Source organism: Sarcophilus harrisii, chromosome 1, assembly GCF_902635505.1.
Source record: "Sarcophilus harrisii chromosome 1, mSarHar1.11, whole genome shotgun sequence".
In the NCBI taxonomy this organism is placed as follows: domain Eukaryota; kingdom Metazoa; phylum Chordata; class Mammalia; order Dasyuromorphia; family Dasyuridae; genus Sarcophilus; species Sarcophilus harrisii.
The window spans coordinates 305,434,197-305,453,873 of NC_045426.1; the positions used below are offsets into that span (position 1 = coordinate 305,434,197).

At 33.5% G+C, this 19,677-nt stretch overlaps 1 protein-coding gene across 2 annotated transcripts in view; it reads left to right on the plus strand.

Moving 5' to 3' along the window:
* Positions 1-19,677, plus strand: part of GRIN2A (glutamate ionotropic receptor NMDA type subunit 2A) — a 506,739-nt gene that overhangs the window by 443,120 nt on the left and 43,942 nt on the right. For both annotated transcript variants that reach the window (XM_031944719.1, XM_031944725.1), the window contains exon 12: positions 11,555-11,742. In XM_031944719.1, coding sequence (XP_031800579.1) covers positions 11,555-11,742 — 188 coding nt within the window. The remainder of the gene's footprint in view (positions 1-11,554; positions 11,743-19,677) is intronic.

A 19,677-nucleotide genomic window follows, 5' to 3' on the forward strand; every position in this document is an offset into this window, starting at 1 on the left:
GAAGGATCTTCCTAAATTTCAGTCTCATATAAGCAACTGTTTATTAGACAATAAGCATAATTAATGTACTTTAAAAATTTTAGATTCAACATGTCCAAAGCAAGAATTCATTATCTTTCTCCACAAATCTATCCTTTTTTCAAATCCCCTTATTTCTATAAAAAGCACCACCATTCTTATAATCTTTCAGGTTTTTAACCATGACATTATCTTGAACTCATCACTCTTCCTCACTCCACATATTTAATTAGTTGTCAATTTTTGTTATTTGTACATCCATCATAACTTAGGCATCGTGTCCCTTAACCTCATTAAAACAGTTAAAACCTAAGGTCAGAATGTTTTTTTCATCTTGCCTAGCTTATTACAACAGTAACTTAAATGGTCTTCATACTTCCCCTTTCCTACCTTCATTCTATTCCTCATATTGCTATAAAATGAATTTTCTTTAAATGCAGACTTTATTATGTCATTTAATCAACTCCAGTGACTCCCTATTGCTCCTAAGATAAAATGTTAATTGTTCTTTTTAACTTTTAAAGTCTTCAAAAACCTGAACCCAATTTCTCTAGTTAGTCTTATTATACATTACTCCACCCCCCATATTCCTCAAACCAGTCAAACTAACCTCTCTATCATACTCTCTGGTTTACCTCCCAACTCTGTGGTTTTGCATCCCATTCTTGGCATATAGTCCTTCCTGATCCTTGCCTTCTAGAATCCCTTTCTTCCTTCAAGATAAACCTCAAATAACACCTATCACTTGAAGGCTTTTCTCATCCCTTCAAACTGTGAGTACTTTCCCAAACTATTTTGTATTTAACTACTTCCTATTTCTTTTTCTATATTTATTCCATATATAACTGTCTTGGGCAAATCATTTAACCTATTTCAATATTAGTTTCCTTATTTGTGAAATAAAAGTACTAATAACATTTACATTATAAGCTATTACGAGGAACAACTAAGATAATACATGTAAAGGCTTTTAAAAAATCTGAAGCACTTTAGTTTAAAATTTTATTAATTCAAATAAAAAATAAAAACAAGAAACAATAGAAAAATAAAAAAGAGAAAAAATACTGAGAGAATTCAAAATGTGATGCAATCAATTTCCTTTTCAAGAAAGCCTATATAATAAATACATGTGAAGAATATTCACATGTTCAGAACTATCCACATTTTCTTTGCTTCCTGTAAGTTTTCTTTTGTTCTCTGCTATGTACTTTTTACTTTATTCTTTTTTCCCTTTTCCTCTTTCCAACTTCCATCAAGAAAATTAAACTCAAGTATGGATAACACAGAAACACAAACATATGTGTATATATATATATATATATATATATATATATATATATATACTCATACACACACATATATATACACATACATAAATATCTATAATTAGATTCATACATAAAGACACATTCATATACATGTAAACCATGTAAAACCATACTATACTTGTTTATCCTTTGAAGGTAGAGAACATCTTTCAACAGTCCAAGTCTTTACATATTTTTCCAAATCTATCAACTCATCATTTCCTATACCACAGCAACATTCCAATTCTCTATTATCTAATTATTTAAAATATTCTAAAATAATATTGATTAATGTGGCTTATGTGAAATATAGTTTTCCTGTTTTTATTTTTTGATTAAATCTATTTTAGCTTTAACTTTATCTAAGATCAATGATTTTTACCCCTGCTTTTTTCCCTAATAAATGCTACTCCTGATCATTATTACTATGTTTGTATATATCTCTTATTTGCTGTTCTTTCTGACTCCTCTGATAATATTACTATCTTGCCTTGCTATTACTTAACTTATTCCTCCCCCAAGAATCCTTCGTTGTTCTTTCCCCTCACTCTTTCTTTCCTTCTTTATTCCATTCCCCTTAATCTATAAATTTTAATCCAATTCCTATTAATCTACATATCCTTCTATACCCCTTATCATATTCCCTCACCCTCTTATTTCTCTTTGGATTTAGAAGATGTCTATTAATATTGTATATGTATTGTTCTTTCTTTAAGATTCCTGATTAAGAGTAAGGTTTCAGAATTACCAGCCCTCCTCCTTCATCTAATTACTCTGTATCACTTCTTGCTCTCATACCTTATTCTTATAACATAATTTCTCTTTTTTATCTTTTCGTATAATATTTTGCTTTGTAGTCACATAATACTCAGTTCTACTCTAATTTTTCTTTTGACTTATTCAATTACTAATGACATTCCTAGAAGTGATTTACATTTTCACATATAAAACATACTCAATTTGCTCTTATTAAGTCCCTGAAAATTAGTCTTTGATGTTTACCTAATATTTTTCTTGGATCTTGCATGTCAAAAGTTATATTAAGTTCGGATCTTTTTTAAAAAAAAATCCTGAAGGTCTGGCAATTCACTGATTATCCAGTTTTTTTTTTCTTCATTCAGGATTATACTTAGTTTTGATGAGTATATTTCACTCCAAACCTAACTCTTTGATATATAGTGTTTCAAGATCTGCGATCTTTTAGAGTAACTGCTTGTAGGTCTTGTGTGATTCTAATTATAGTTCCAGCATATTTAAATTGGTTTTTCCTTATTGCTCCTAATATTTTCTCCTTGGTCTGAGGATTTTGGAATTTGACTATGATATTCCTGGATGTTTTTCTCATAGGATTTCTTTTAGGTGATGGTTGGTGGAATTTTTCTATTCCTACTTCTCCTCTTGTTCTAGCACTTCAGAACATTTTTCTTTCAATTATTAGTTGTATTAATATATCAAAATTATTATTTTTGTTTATAGCTTTTAAGTAGTCCAATTATTCTTATGATCTCTCTTCTTGATCTGTTCTCCAGATCTGTAAAGCATTTTATAAATGCTATTTTTGTCATGATCGTCATTATTGATCTCAAATATCAGTTAGATGTGATTTTTATATTCAAGGTGTGTATGTCAGTATAGACACATATGTCATATTTGTGTAGTAGATATTCAGTACTTTCTTTATATTGTTAGTAGTCCAGAAAAAAAAGAACATTGGACATTGACTTGCGAGGCACCAGACCCAGATCCTGTTATGTCCTGCATTAGCTCTTATACATCATTGATCTCAGTTTTTTTTCTTTCTCTACAAGATGGGAGAGTTAGAATAGGTTATCTCTACTGTCCCTTCAATCTAAAATTCAATGATTCTTCTTGGGATCATTTTTTTTGGAACTCTAGACATAATGATTGTACTGCTATAGAAACTTCCTCTACAAATGCAAGTTACCATTTCTCCCCCTACAGCCTCTGCTCCTAGTGGAGAGTTGCTTAGGAATATTGAAGGCTTTATTTGAACTTAGGTCTTCCTTAATCCAAATCTGATACTCTATCCATCATTAAGTTTACCTAAAATCTTATTATGAATTGATATATTGAGTTAAAACCTCTCTTTGAATAATTTTTTTCTACTTATATGTTTAAAATTAATAGGGCCTGAATTTCTTCCTTTCAGGCCACTTCAATCCAATCTAAAATTTTTTCTACAAAAAATCACAAGAGTAATAATGTGAAGCTGGAAGACATTTCAGAGGCCATATACTCAGTAAAACCTTTATTTTAAAAATGAGGATTTGAAGGCCAAGGAGTTTTGTAACATTCTTAGCACAGTGCCTAGCATATAGTAGGTATTTAATAAATGCTTTTTCCCTCCTTCCATCTCCCTTCTTTGAGTGACATTCTTAAGGTTATGCAGGAAATAACAAGTAAAAGCAAGATTTGAACTGAGGTCTTTAACCCCAAAGTCAATGCTGAATCCACTCTGCTTCAATAATTTATGATTATCCATACCATGGCCTTCTCCAACAGCAAAGGCTGTAAAATATTTTTAATCTTTGGAAGGGGAAGCTTATAGTACATATTTCCAGGAATAGGTCCCCAGATTCATACTTCATATATATTTATCTTAGTGTCATTTGTTCGGAATGCTGAGATTGAAAGCTTAATAGGGCCACCTGCATCATGATGGCTATATTTCTGACATTTCTGTTCTCCTTTTCCCAAGGTAGTTTTGACAAACTAAAAAAATGTTTTCAGAAATTATCATGGAGTTGTTTTGTACATTTTTTCAGAATGGTTTTAATATAGAGTCAAACACAGATACACAGACACACACACAGGGCTCTTATTTTATTAACTCATCTGAACAAGTCAGTGTAAAGGAAGGTGTCTTGTTAAAGGCTTCTTGAATGTTAATGAATGAATAATTAACCTTAACTATATAATTAGCCTTTAAATGTACTGAGACCCCCTAGAGAGAGAGCTAAAACATGTATAAGAACATGATGAGTGGAAAGGAAAATTATGAGCAGGTAATGTGTAGTAAATGATCACCCAAACCATATGAAATACTGCCATATGATGCTAAAATTTGGGGCAGAATGTCTTACCAATAGACTTGGAATGAGAGAAAGTCCTTTTAGCAGAAAAAGTCCTGGTTTCTTAATCTTAAGTTCTGTGTTTGAATGCCAGCACCAAAGCGTGGCACAGTAGATAATGTATTTCACCTTGGACGTGGACTATTTGGGATTGGCTGCTGAACCTGGAGTCTCAAGTATTTGAGTTCAAAGCCTAGCTCTGCCAATTTTAACTTGCCTGATCTTATGCAAGTCCTCATAATCTCAAAACTTCACTTTTCTTATCTGTAAAATGGGAATAATAATAACACCTCCCTCACATAGTTATGAGGACCAAATGAGAGACTATCTTAAAAAGTACTTCATAAACATTGAAGTAATATGAAAATGTTAACTATTAACAAATATATAGGTAGATAAGTAAAATATTAGGATTTCTAAACAAATCATTTTACCTTTCCAAGATCTAGTTTCCTCATCTCTACAATGAAAGTACTAGAATTAACTTCTGAGTTCTAGCTCTAAATCTATGATCCTGTGAATTCTTTTGTGGGGTTATTGTACTAGTACAAGAAAGCCAGACTGAAACAAAGAAAATAGCTGGTTCTACCTCCTTGTCCTCCCACCCTCAATAATTGTGGCAGCCCAAAAGACTGACAAATAAGGTTGGCAGTGATTACTGATTAAAATATGCCATTCTGTCCTACATTTTTTTCTCTGTGGAAGTTAGGAGAGGAGGATGTTTTCTTCTTATTCTGAATCACTTAGAAAGCATCAAGAAAAAGTAAAGAATGTTCTGGTTTTAGTAATTAGATTCAAATCCCTGCTCTATCACTTGTGGAACCTTTAGGAAATTACTTTAGTTCTCTGGGCCTCAGTTTTCTACCTTTTAAATGGGGCGGGAAAGTTGGACTGGTTAGCTTATAAAGCTCCTTCCATCTCTAATCTTATGATCTGATAAATCCTGTGATTTTCCTAAGAATTAATAGTCACAAGAAGAAGGAAATCAGATGTTTTTCCTTAACAAAAGTGAATTTTCCACCTTCAAAGAAGGTTTGTTTGATGCTTGGCATGTCCTCCATAAAATCTGGAAAATTAATCTCTAGTTTTCTTCTGGAAATCAAAAAAGTGATTTGATATAACAGGGATATTCAGAAAATTTATTATTTTTTTTTACTTTTCTGGGCGGAGAAGGGTGAAAGAAACCCTTTATAAAAATGGAAGCAGAGAGAAAATTGGGTACCAGTGACCCTAGATCAAGTTTGTGACAAAATCATTGTTAGAATCTTGGCTTTCTTGGGCTTTGAAATTAGACCTCACCTGCATTGCTTGGTGAAGCCACTCAGGCTGTGACAGCTGAGATCAGCTGAAGCTGATGACCTCATGTGAAGTGCAGACAGAGCAATAAAAGCTTAGACAGGAATAACCTCCTTCCTAATAGTAGGAGAAAACGGTCTAGGCAAAGAAAGATAACCAGGGGAGCTCGATTAGTAAGTTCTTCTAGCTGTGATTGACTGTGCATTAGTTCAAAGTGGCTCTTTCCCCTAGTGCCTACATTTAATCTTCTTCTTGTTCCAAAACCCATTTTTGTCAATTACAGAGTCATAGCCTAATACATCTCTGTGTCGCAGGCAATCACTGTTTAAAGCCCCCAAATGTTTTGGTTCAAATTGATCTTCTGGTGCTAGATTGCTTCTCTTTCCTCTGACAAAATTGCAAGACTAAAAGTCTGCTGAAAGCGTGCTGTGTTTGTTTATATCAATAAAGAAATGCTGTATCTTTCCAGTAGAATGTAAGCTCCCTGAGGACAAAGATGTTTTTTATATTGCATTTCTATCTCCAGAGTCTGTACAAGATCATGTTCACAGAAATTAATAAATACTCATTGAGTTGACTTGATTGGGATGTACGATGGTTGAGTGGTAAATTTAATTCAAGAAATAGAGGTGTGATAACTACAGAGGAGAAAAAAAATGTATGGGGAGAATTACCCTACAGATTTCTTTAGATCATGAAATAAAGTACCTCCTAAGGTAGCAGTTAAGCTAGTCAGAAAAGGACCAGCCTGATCTTTCCCACATTTCAATCATCTTGAAGAGTCAGAAAGATAACCCAAACCATGGACTTTGACTCAACTGTTGTTATGCACGTTATGTCTCCTTACACAGAGGCTAAGAGATGTATGTGCAAAGAAAAAAAATTGTAAAGAAGTAGACATGGGAGAAATCTCAGGGTTAGATAGAATGAAGTCCTTAACCTGGGTTCAACAAATGCCCATAGAGGCAATGGATAGATTTTAGTTCATCTCTTATCTTGGATGGAGGGGGAAATGACATCTCTATTTTCATTGACCTCTATCTGAAATTTAGTATTTTCCTCAAATATGAATGTAGATAGAAAACCATTATTTTGAACAATGATATCCATAGCTTTCATCAAAGGGATTCATGAGTTAAAAAGGTTGAAAAGCCCTGATCTAATTGATTCCATCAATTTACCAAGGGAAAAAAATGATTTCCCAAGAGCTGAGGCTATGTGATCAATTTTTTACATTTCCTGATGTTTAGCCTGCCCCAATATACTCCAGTGGATCACTATTACTTCCAGTGCAAAAGATAAATAATAATAGAATGCTTTGGTTGGGCATTTAAAGTCTTTCACAATCTACCTTTCCAATCTCATTGCACATTTATCTTCTCTATACACTCTGTGGCAGCCAAACTGTTCTTTTGGATTTCTTTGTGTACAACAATCCATGGCTGTCGCCTCTGCCTGAAATCTTTTTCCTTTTCACCTACATCTTTTAAAATCCCTAATTTCCTTCAAGACTAGACTCAAGCTTTACTTTCTATGTGAGGTTTTTTCTAATGCTGCAACTACTAATTACTCTCCTACTTCATTTCTCGTAAATGAGCTAGAATCTATGTTGTATATAACTATAGCTGCACATATTGTCTCCTTTATAAGTTCCTTTAGGATAGGAATTTTTTCTTTACTTTTGTGCCTTTCTATCCCCAGCCCAAAACACAGTTCTTGCTTGATAAGTGCTTATTGAATGATTGGTTGATTTTATCATGCTGTTTCTAAGAAAAAAATTTTTTTGGTTCTGTAGAGTAGCATTTGCCAATGCTACTCTACAGAACCAAAAAAAAAATTCACTTATTTATTTCAATTAAAGTTCCAGGTCTAGAAAAGGAATGAAGGAGCTTAGATACAATCTGTGGTTCGTAGTCTCTTCTCTCATCAACTTATGCTCATTTATTGTGATGTCCTTTGAAAATATAGAGTGCCTTCCCTCATTTTTCTCACCTGCTTTCAAAGGAAATCACCTGCACTGAAGGAAATCAGATATGTGGCAGTAAACAGGGCAATTCTTATTTTTGTCTTGAGCTAGGAGTTCTGGGAGAAAAGAATAGTGACCAACTCAAATAATTTAGTAGTTCTTGCAATAGGAGCATAGGGAGAAAATTCAAGTAATTAAATAATAATAAAATCATATAATTTCCTTGCAGAGTTTCTCATGGTTGTTCAGATATACTTTCCAAGAAAATTCTTGGAATGTCTTCATTGGTCAATTGTCACTACTACTATACGAATCAATTTCTTCTTTAGTCAAATGAAGAGTTTGGATTAAATGAACTTTTCAAGTTCTGAATAAGCATACTGTTTCTGTATAATTATGCCCAAACTAAAGTATCCAATTGAGTGTTGCTTGTTCAAAGTCTCACCTTGAGAGAGAGTACATTTATAATGCCTCTATCGTTGTTTTGAATAAATAAGATGCTTCTCAAGGAAAAACTGACATTAAGCAATTGAAGAAAATCTCATTTTCCTGTAGCTATGCATTATCAATCACATAATATAATATTCTCCAACTTTACCTCCCCTCTTCTTAGCATATTCCCTAGACTTGACTCCAAAAAAGTCTCTCTCAGTAAAGAAAAAATTGAGACCACTTAGGATATTCAGAAATGAGCTATAGGGTGTGAAGAACTTGGGTTCAAATCTTTACTCTGCAACTCACTTCTTACGTGGCTTTAAGTAAGTTATTTCAGTTTTTTAGGCATCCTTCATCTAAAAATCAGAAGGATAAAGACAGAGAGAAAATCCCTGACTCAACATTCAGAAGACCTGTATTTCAATCATAAATTTAATGCTTACTATTTGCATGACCATGGGCTTAATCTCTTTGGGTCTTAGTTTCTTCATCTGAAAAAATGAGATGGTTGAACTGGATAGTAATTTTAAGTCAGTGAATCTATGATCCTTATTTTATGTATAGTAGAAAGAATGTTGGAATTTAAAGTCAGAGGATCTATATTCAGATCTGGACTCTGCTCCCTTCTTTTCTTTGTGACCTCATGCAGGACCCTCAAGGTTTTTGAACTTTATTTTCTTCACCTATAAAATAAAGGTGTCATATTAAGTGACTTATGTTCTGGTATGGACCTGACTCCAACCAGATCTCTGATAGTTTGAATTTAAACTACTAAACTAAAATTCCAACAAAATGAGACTCTCAGAATTAGTCATTGAAGAAAGAAGATGTTGAATAAGGATAGACATTGAAGACACCTTGTGTTGTTTTAGTTGAATGAAGCTCTTTTGCCTGATTCCATTGTAATCTACCAACCAAACCTTTAAGAGGACTGCTTACTCATCCCCTGGCCCTCATGATTGCTTTTTACTTAGATGATGAGGAAGTAGCATCAATAATCTGAACATTACTTTTTTGAGCCAACTGAGTCTTGAGAAATGTCTTAGTACCATTTTAGGGAAAAACTGACCTAACCTACATGGTAGGGGGAGAGGATAAAATACAATCTCTAACTTCCTTTCCTGTAATAAATCCATTATATGATGATCAAACAACATCTGAGGTCTCTTCCAACTCTAAATCTATGATTTCATGAGCCTGTGACCCTGTGAGTAGTTACTAAATACTTCTTACATGTTCAGAACAGAACATTTCTCTAAGTCAAGCTGCAAATATATTTGGATCAATGATAATATCTGTTAAATAATCATTTAGTCTTTCAAAAGAACTAATTTAAAAGGAACAATATTCATTTGAATGAACAGGTTGCATTTCTTTATAGCATAATTTGGAGGTATAGACATTCTGTTATTATTTGATGGGCTCAGAAAATTGAGTGAATAGTACTGTGATATCCCATAAATACTCTTCTTGTTCATCTCTAATATTTGCTATACAAAACAATGTTATCAGGAAATGCACAGCTGGAAAGGTTGAGGCTGGGGTTGTCATTATTATTCTTATGTATAAATATTGCTATTGACTTGGCCATCATACAGCATGAGTATAATTTTTTAGACCAGAAATTACAGTTTCCTCTAGAATTGCCTCCTCAGCCTTTCTGGCAATGTGCTTTTTTAATCTTTGCATATTTTCCCAGGAAAATATCTTATTCTTCCTGTTCCTCTGACTGATAATCAATAAAAGATGGGTTGTCAGGGAACTATGTTCTGATTTGCAAAAATCTATGTTAGTGCTGAAAACATCAAATTTGACTGCTAGTTTAAACCAGCTCCTACTTTCAGACATTCATTACAAAAGTTTATTTTTCATTCTGACAGATTTCATCATTCTGGGTAGATTAATAGGCAGAAGGAAAGGTTTAGGACCTTAGATAGACAGTAAAACATTTATTAAGTACTTACTATAAATATAACAAATGCAAGCACATAAAAATCTCTGCTTTAAATGATCTTATGTTCTAATGGGGAAAAAAACAACACACAAAAGGGAACTGGAAAAGAGAGGTTTAAAAAATACAGAAAGCTTAGCCAGGGATGGAGTGAACATTGCTACAGCCTCCCGTGAAATGACGGGAAGGGAGTCACCAATTATGAGTGTGCTGAGGGCACAAATGTCTCCAGAGAGGAAAAGCTGAGTGTAAATATTTGTCTGGCATCTCTGTTAAAAAATGTGAGGTGACCATTGGTTTTTCACCACCCCTCATATACATGCCATTCATATATCTTTTGTAGTATTATAATCTTAGATATAAAGGTACAATTTAAAAATAAGTTACTCTAATCCTCTCATTTATAGATGGAAAAAGTTGAAGACATAAGAAGTGATGTGATCTACCTAAGGTCCTAGATTAATAGATTAAGGCCCTAATTAATAATAACAGAGTTTGGACTTCAGAAGAACATAAAAGTCTCTTGCTTCCAAGTTTCACATGCTCTCTATTGAGTCTCAACATTTCTCTGCCTTCTTAGAAACATCAGCTTTTATTACTCTGATCATGCACTTATGGTTATATAAGAATATTTGTCCCTGAATTCTTTGGTTCTAGATTGCTGTTTCTTTTAGCAGTTCCAGTACTCAGATTCTAGGGTTCTTGACTCTCAATCATAAATAATTTCTCCTTTCCATTTTTATGAATTACTTTTATACCATCCTTGATTATCTGTAGCCTGGAATAATCTCTTTCTCAGTTTGAGTCAAGATGTCACTCCTGGGGCTTTAGGATAGAGACCTATAGTCACATATCCCCATGCTCTCCTTACCTTTGATTCTGAGCCCAGACAGCCCTTCCAAAGAGCTGTCTTCCAAAGACGATGTCTTTGCAGCTATTTCTGACATCATACAGTATTCCATGATATCTCTACTCTTCCATTATTCAATCTTTCTCTATTTTCTTGTCAAAAAAGAGAAGGAGGAGGCAATGATATGGAGAAAAGACTGAAAACTCAGAAAACTGACTTTATTACCCTTAACTCTTTTAAATGCTTCTCCTTTAGTTTCCTCCTTCCCTCCTCCATTCTACTGCATCTAATTGCATATTTATTCCCATTTTAGCTTTCTAAAATAGAAAGTCATTCACTGCTATTTTGATTGTTAAGGACATGCATTTAACAAGCCAGGATACTTAGCTATTTACTAGTTTGAATATGTGGATCTTTTATGTCTTTATTTAGCTGCTTTTTGTAAGTTGGCAAGCAAAACCTCTGGTTTCTATCTTCTCATTAAAAATAGATCCTTTCATGACATGGGAATTCAGAGCCTGTGAGTCATCATCTTCAGTATCAAAGACTTGGGATGACACTCAATAGGGACCTAAAATCAAGGACCAGAGATGGTAGCCTGGTGGTTCATGTAACCAACATGTTCCCTTTTCATTTCAGAAAGTTGGATGCTTTCATCTATGATGCTGCAGTGCTGAATTACAAGGCTGGGAGAGATGAAGGCTGCAAACTGGTGACAATTGGGAGTGGCTATATCTTTGCTACTACTGGGTATGGCATCGCCCTCCAGAAAGGCTCTCCATGGAAGAGGCAGATCGACCTGGCCCTTCTTCAGTTTGTTGGTGATGGTAGGGACTGGACTATACCTTCCTTTATTGTATTCTTTTTTGGGTACTTTAGCTGTCATTAAGTGACTTTCCAAAGAATCTCTGCAGGGCTTGATAGGATATCGTTTTTTATTAAAACAAAAAAACAAAAACAAAAAGTGTAATGGTATAGCAGAAAGAGTTCTGAATTGGAAATGAGAACTGAATTCCAATCCAAACTTTTCCACTAAATAGCATTTCAATAACTATTTCTCTTCTTTAAATCTCAGTATTCTCATTTACAAAATGAGAGTAGATGGTTTAAATGTAAATAAGATAAAATGAGAAGTGGATAAAGTTCCTTCCCTCTCAAGAGCTCTTAAGTAAATGCTCCAGGATGCATCTCCCATCTCTACTCCTTTGGATCAATTGGAGATTTCTTCCATGATAGTTAAATCAACCTAGTATCAGAGTCTAAATAAATAGTCTATGTTCTATAGTTCAGCTACTTGGATAACTCTTTTGTTTTTAACTTTTCCTCCACCTGCACATACTGCGAATTAAATTTTCATGGCAGAAATTCTAAATATACTTAACCCACAAATTAGATGATGTATTTAACTAACAACCATCGGTTATTTGCCTTGAGAAGATTCTTCAAACTTTGTATAATAATTAGTAAAGGTATGATGCATTCATAATGTCCATCTCTTCTGCTCTGAACCAAATTCTAAGTCACCCCTCCCTGCTGGGGAGGTCCCATCTCATTGAAATTTTTAAGCTTTTCTCCTTGTGAAAACTGATAAGGGAGACTTGCTTGACTTTCTAGAATCCTTGTGTACTAAGAGGAACGAGGAAGAATAATTTAATCTCATTTCCCAAAAAAAAGGTTTTTACCCGAATTATGTCAGAATGAAGATGTCTAGCCAGTTCCTAAAGTTCTCCAGTGAAGAAGATTGTCCACTATCCTCAGAATGATGTCAACTAAACCCTTGGAACTGTTGAGCAGAAAAAAAAATAGTCCATTATGGAAAAGAAGGTAGATGAAGAGTATAAGTTTGAGAAAGCCCAAAATTTGGCTCACTATAGTCAGAGAACATGGAAAGCAGAGAAATCGATTGCTTTTGATCAAAGAGGTACTTTCTGTCCATAGGCCAGAGAATAGGGGTTGGAGTTTGCTGCTGGGAGGTGATGTCTTCTTGGCTCCACATGTGGAAGTCAGCTGGAGACAGTCACATAGGAAAGGAAATGATGTTGGTACAGGGGGCATCTTAAACTAATCTTCTAAGAAAGCTGTGTCCAATTCTGAATGCCTCCCTAGGAGTAAATACATGAATTAACGCAGCTGCATAAATATTTCACTTATCTTATGCGGCTTCTGCAGGATTAATTATGCTCTAAAATTAGACCTGCTAAGGAGCAAAGTGCTAAGCAGAAGCTAATTATTATTCATCTTCTAGAATGGAATGTTTAGCTCTTGTTATAGAGTAGCTTCATTGGACGGTTATGAGTCTAATGAGTGTCAAAAGCACTGAAAAAAAGATTCCTAATGAGTTGTGTAAATATAACCTTTTGAGTGGAGCATTTATTTAATGGGAAAACCTCTTATATGAAGCCTTTCAGACATCTTATATGTAATATAGGTTGCCATGTTGTTACCACGAGTGTTACTAAGAACATTTTTTAAGTCAAGAGGCAACTTTCTCTTTATCTCAACTCTTATAGCTATGACATATTTCAGATGATGGGAAGTCAAGAAAACCCCTCGAGTAAATACCAAACCTCCTATATATATATATATATATATATATATATATATATGTATATGTATATGTATATATATATGTATACCTCCAATAAAGATTTATTCAATACATTGTGTTGATTGTAGGAAAGAAAGAATATGTAGGGAGCTTGCAGACTGATTGGGAGGTCAGATTATATGCACATATTAAAAAGAAAATAATAATATAGTTCTTGTTTTGTGAAGAATATAATAGTATAACAAATAGTCTTGACCTTTGAGAAGTTTGCAGCTGTATGTGTGTATACACATATACATATATGTTATGTATATATATGTATAATAATTAGAGAGGGATAAGACAACATACAATAGATTTCTGAATTTGAAGAACCAATAGTAAACACAATTAAAGTAAAGAGAAGAGGAGTGGTTCATGTGGCCTTAAATTTCCAAAGAAGTTGACACAAAGGAGATAAGCCTGTAGCTTGGGTTTAAGGAGCAAAGGTTAAAGGGGAAATGCTTGCTTTCGATTGTAATAGTTAGATAACTTCAACAGTTCCTTTCAAAATGAAGTTTGTGTGTGTGTGTGTGTGTGTGTGTGTGTGTGTGTGTGTCTATGTCTTTTTCCCTTCATGGGTCTGGGGTTTGTGGGAATGGCAGAGAGGTAGAAGGAATGGTTTTCATCATGAATTAAAGCACAAAGGTGGAAATGAGTACACCATGTATAGATAACAGGAAAACACCAATCTATCTGGAGTGGAAAATGCAAATTAGAATATAGTGGAAGACAAATTTGAGTAATTGGCTTGATGAAGGACAGGCAATGCCTCGTGGTGAAATGAGGGGTAAGAAAAAAGACAGATGACATCTTTGAAGCCTGATTATCAGAGCAATCAGAGGCAGCATTTTCATTGCTGACCTACCTACATTCCCCTTTCATGTTGTTCATGTTCTTCATGTTCAAGAGGTCTCTTTCATTTTTAAACTTAAAAGGCAATATTTTAGTGGTACAAGGTATAGCAGGTCACTCTCATCTCCCTCAAACTACTTCACCCAACAGAATCCTCAACTTTGCTATTTTTTATACTTACAATTGTTCTATTTCATTTCTTTTTTTCCCCCTATGTTTCTTTTTAAAAATTTATTTGTTTTCAAGACGCATTGACTTAAGCACGTTGAAAATGAAAAATCAGAGTAAAAGGGAAAAGCCATGGAAGAGATAAAAAAACAGAAAAAAATGAACATAGCATGTATTGATTTATATTCAGTTTCCTTAGTTCTTTTTCTGGATGCAGATGTCATTTTTTATCCAGTCTATTGGGATTGCTTTTGGATCTCTGAACCACTGAAAAGAATCAAGTCTTTCACAGTTGATCATTGCACATTCTTGTTTCTGTTATGTACAATGTATTCCTGGTTCTGCTTGTTTTACTCAGCATCAGTTTGTGTAAACCATTTTAGGACTTTCTAAAATCAGTTTGCTCTTCAATTTTTATAGAACAATATAAATACTCCATTACCTTCATATACCATAATTTATTCAGCCTTTCCCCAATTGATGGGTATCCACTCCTTTTCCAATTCTTTGCTACCACAAAAAGAACTGCTACATTTTTGCTCAAGTGGATCCTTTTCCCTCCTTTATAATTTCCTTGGGATATAGACCCAGTAATGGCACTATTAGATCAAAAGGTATGCACAGATTTATAGTCTTTGGGGCATAGTTCCAAATTGCTCTCCAGAATGATCATTTCACAATTCCACCAACTATGCATTAGTGTCCCAATTTTCCCACATCCCCTCCAACATTTATTATTATCTTTTCCTGTCATTTTGGCCAATCTTAGAGGTATGAGATGGTACCTCAGAGTTGTTTTAACTTGAGTTTCTCTGATCAATAGTGATTTAAAGCATTTTTTTCATATAAGAATAGAGGCTTTAATTTGACTATTGAAAAATTGTCTGTTCATATCTTTTGACCATTAATCAATTTGGGAATGATTTGCATTCTTATAAATTTGACACAGTTTTTTTATATATTTTAGAAATGAGACTTTTAGAAATTTAGAAATGAAACACTGGTTGTACATATTTCCCCCCAGCTTTCTACTTCCCTTTTAATCTTGTTTCTGTGGTTTTGTTTGTGCAAAACCTTTTTAATTTAATGTAATCAAAGTTACCCATTTTGCCTTTCATAATGTTCTCTAGTTTTTCTTTAGTCAAAAAAAAATTCCTCCCTTCTCTAAAGATATGATAGATAACTTATTTCTTGCTCTCCTAATTTGTTTATGGCATCATCTTTTATGGCCAAATCATGCACCCATTTTTACTTTATTTGGTATGGGGTGTGAGGTGTAAGTCTATGTGAAATTTCTGATATATTACTTTTGTTTTTCCAGCAATTTTGTCAAACAGTGAGTTCTTATTCCAGAAGCTGGAGTTTAGAGGGTTATCAAATTCTAGATTACTATAGGTCTTGATTATTGTGTTGTGTGTATCTAATCTATTCCACTGAGGTACCACTCTATTTCTTAGCAAGGAGCAAATAGTTTTGATGACTTTTGCTTTATATTATAGTTTTATGTGTGGTATTACTAAGCCACTATCCTTTGCATTGTTTTTTATTAATTCCCTTGATATTCTTCCAGAGAATTTTGTTATTATTTTTCCAGTTCTATAAATTAATTTTTTGGCAGTTTGATTAGTATGGCACTGAAAAAATAGATCACTTTAAGCAAAATTATCATTTTTATTATGTTAGCTTAGCATACCCATGAGCAATTGATATTTTTCCAATTGTTTAGTTCTGAATTTATTTGTGTAAGAAGTGTTTTGTATTGTGATCATATAATTCTTGGGTTTGTCTTGGCAGATAGATCCCCAAGTATTTTTATTTTGGCTACAGTAATTTTAGATGAAATTTCTCTATCTCTTGCTACTGGGCTTTGTCAGTTATATATAGAAGTGCTGATGATTTGTGTGGATTTATTTTATATCCTGAAACTCTGCTAAAGCTATGAATTGTTTCAATTGGTTTTTGGATGATTTTCTATGATTCTCTAAGTATATCATCATATCATCTGCAAAGAGGGGTAGTTTTATTTCCTCATTGCTTATTCTAATTCCTTGAATTTCTTTTATTTTTCTTATTGCTAAAGTCAACATTTCTAGGGCAATGTTGAATAATAGTGCTGATAATGGGCATCCTTGTTTCATCCTTGATCTTATTAGGAATGCATCCGTCTTTTGTCCATTACAAATAATGCTTGCTGTTGGTTAAGCTCCCTTTATCCCTATGCTTTCTATTGTTTTTTATAGGAATGAGTGCTATATTCTGTCAAATGCTTTTTCTGCTTCTATTGAGATTATCACATTATTTATTGGTTTTGTTAGTGACATGGATGATTTTGGTATTCGTTTTCTTGAAATTGAACAATCCCTGCATTCCTGGTGTAAATCCCACTTGGTCATAGTGTATTATCCTGCTGATAAGTTGCTGTAATTTCTTTGCTAATATTTTATTTAAATTTTTGCATCAGTATTTATTAGGGAGATTGATCTATAACTTTCTCTGTTTTTGCTCTTTATGATTTAGATATCAGTGCCATTTTTGTGTCATAGAAGGCATTGGGCAGTACTCCTTCTTTAGCTAGTTTTACAAATAGTTTACATAGTATTGGAATTAATTGTTCCTTAAATGTTTTGTAGAATTCACTTGTGAATCCATTTGCCCCTGGAGATATTTTCTTAGTAAGTTCATTAATGACTTGTTCAATTTCTTTTTTAAAAATGGGACTATTTAGGTATTTTATTTCCTCTTAGGTTAATAGGTTAATCTGATAAGTTTATATATATATATATATATATATATATTTAAATATTCATCCATTTTATTTAGATTGTCAGACTATCTGCCATAGAGTTAGGCAAAATAGCTCATAATTACTGTCTTAATTTTCTCTTTATTAGTGGTAAGTTCACCCTTTTCTGATGATTTGGTTTTTTTCTTTCCTTTTTCTGATCAAATTAATCAAAGATTTATCTATTTTGTTAGATTTTTTTCATATAACCAACTCTTAGTTTTATGAGTTCAATAGTTTTCTTAAATTCACTTTTAATAATCTCTCCTTTGAGTTTTAGAATTTGTAATTTGGTATTAATTGGAGTTTTTTAAACTTGCTGATTTTCTAGCTTTTTTAGTTTCATGCCCAATTCATTGATCTCCTGTTTATCTATTTTATTTACATAGTTATTTAGAGAGAGAAAATTTCCTCTAACAACTGCTTTGGCTGCACACCCTAGATTTTTGTACATTATCTCATTATTGTCATTCTCTTGGATGAAATTATGCATTGTTTCTGTAACTTATTTGACCTGCCCATTTTATAGAATTAGATTATTTAATTTACAATTGTTTTTAATCTATCTTTCCCTGCCCCTTTATTGAAAATGTTTTTTGCATTGTGATCTGAAAAGGAAGCATTTACTATTTCTGCTTTTCTGCATTTGATTGTAAGGTTTTTATGCCCTAATATATGGTTAATTTTTGTGAAGCTACCATGTACTGCCAAGAAAAAAAAAGGTGTGTTCCTTTCTGTTCCTATTCAGTTTTCTCCAGAGGTATATCATATCTAGTTTTTCTAGGATTCTATTAACCTCCCTAATTTCTTTCTTGTTTATTTTGGTGGTTAGAATTCTGAGAGGAAAAAATTGAGGTAGGTATTAGTAGTTTAGTTGTGCTGCCTCTTTCTTCCTGTAATTGGCTTAAAATCTCTAGGAATTTGGCTGCTTTACCACTTGGTGCATACATGTTTAATATCATGACTACTTCATTGTTTATGATATCCTTTATCAAAATGTACTTTCCTTCCTTAGTTCTTTTAACAAGATTGAGATCAAAATTGCTACCCCTGTTTTTTTTTTTTTAATTTCAGCTAAAGCATAATGAATTCTGTTCTAGCCTTTAGTTTGTGTGTATTTCTCGGTATCAAATATGGTTCTTGTTAACAACCTATTGTGGAATTCTGTTTTTTAATCCACTCTGTTATTTGCTTCTGTTCTATGGGAAAGTTCAACTCATTCACATTCACAGTTATGATTACCTGCTCTGTGTTTGCCTTCATCCCATTTTCTCCCCTCAATATACTTTTGTTCTCTCTTCCCATCCTGTTCCTAGTTGTGTTTTTGTTACCCACCCCACAACCTTATCTTCTATTACCCCTTCCCCTTTTCTCTTATCTTTTCCCCTAGTATTTATGTCCTCCCTTCTATCCTGCCCTTTCTTTATAGGGTTAGATAAATTTCTATTCCCAGCTAAATGATTGTTATTCCCTCTTAGAACAAAAACTGATGAGATCAAGTTTCAAACAATGCTCATTCCTCTCCTTTCTTTTATAATATTATAATAATCATGATAATTTAATTAAATGTTATATTATATTAAATCATTTGATCTAAATCCTTTCATGTAAATTAATTGTCCCGGTAAACCTCCCTTTCCTTCTTTTCCCAGCACAGATCATTTTTTTTCCTTTAAAGTCTTTTGCTTTGATGCATTCAGATCAGAGTCCATTCACAACCATACTCTCAATCCATGTGAAACTCCCCTCTGTCTGCCCCAGTGACATATACAGTGTTCAAGAGTTAGAGAGACTGTTTCCCCATCTAGGGATATAAACAATCGAATCTTTAAATAATATATATTTTCCCCTGTTTGCCTTTCTATGCTTCTGTTGAGTCCTGTGTAGGTTAAATTTTCTTTTTAGTTCTGTTTTTTTCATAGAAATGATTGAAAGTCTTGGGGCAGCTACATGGCACAGTGGATAGAGCACCAGTCCTGAAGTCAGGAGGACCTGAATTTAAATGCAGCTTTAGACACTTAATACTTCCTCACTGTGTGACCCTGGGCCAGTCATTTAACCCCAATTGCCTCAGCAAAATAAAAAAGAAAGAAAGAAAAAAAGAAAAGAAAGAAAGAAAATCTCTTACTTTATTGCATCTTTGTTCCTCTACTGATCCAGGACTGAGGGTCTTAGTTGATGATTTGCTGTAATAAAGACCCTCTCACCAATTTCCCAGAATCTATCTAAGCAGGACTGAACAACCTTTTCACCATAGTAAGCCTGACCTTTCTCAAAGTTTTTCCAGTCTATCTTGAGCTGGAGAGTGGTTTCATTTCATTAGACTCTGGTTGGAGGCTTGGTTTCATATGGTTTTCAAAGGAAACTAGG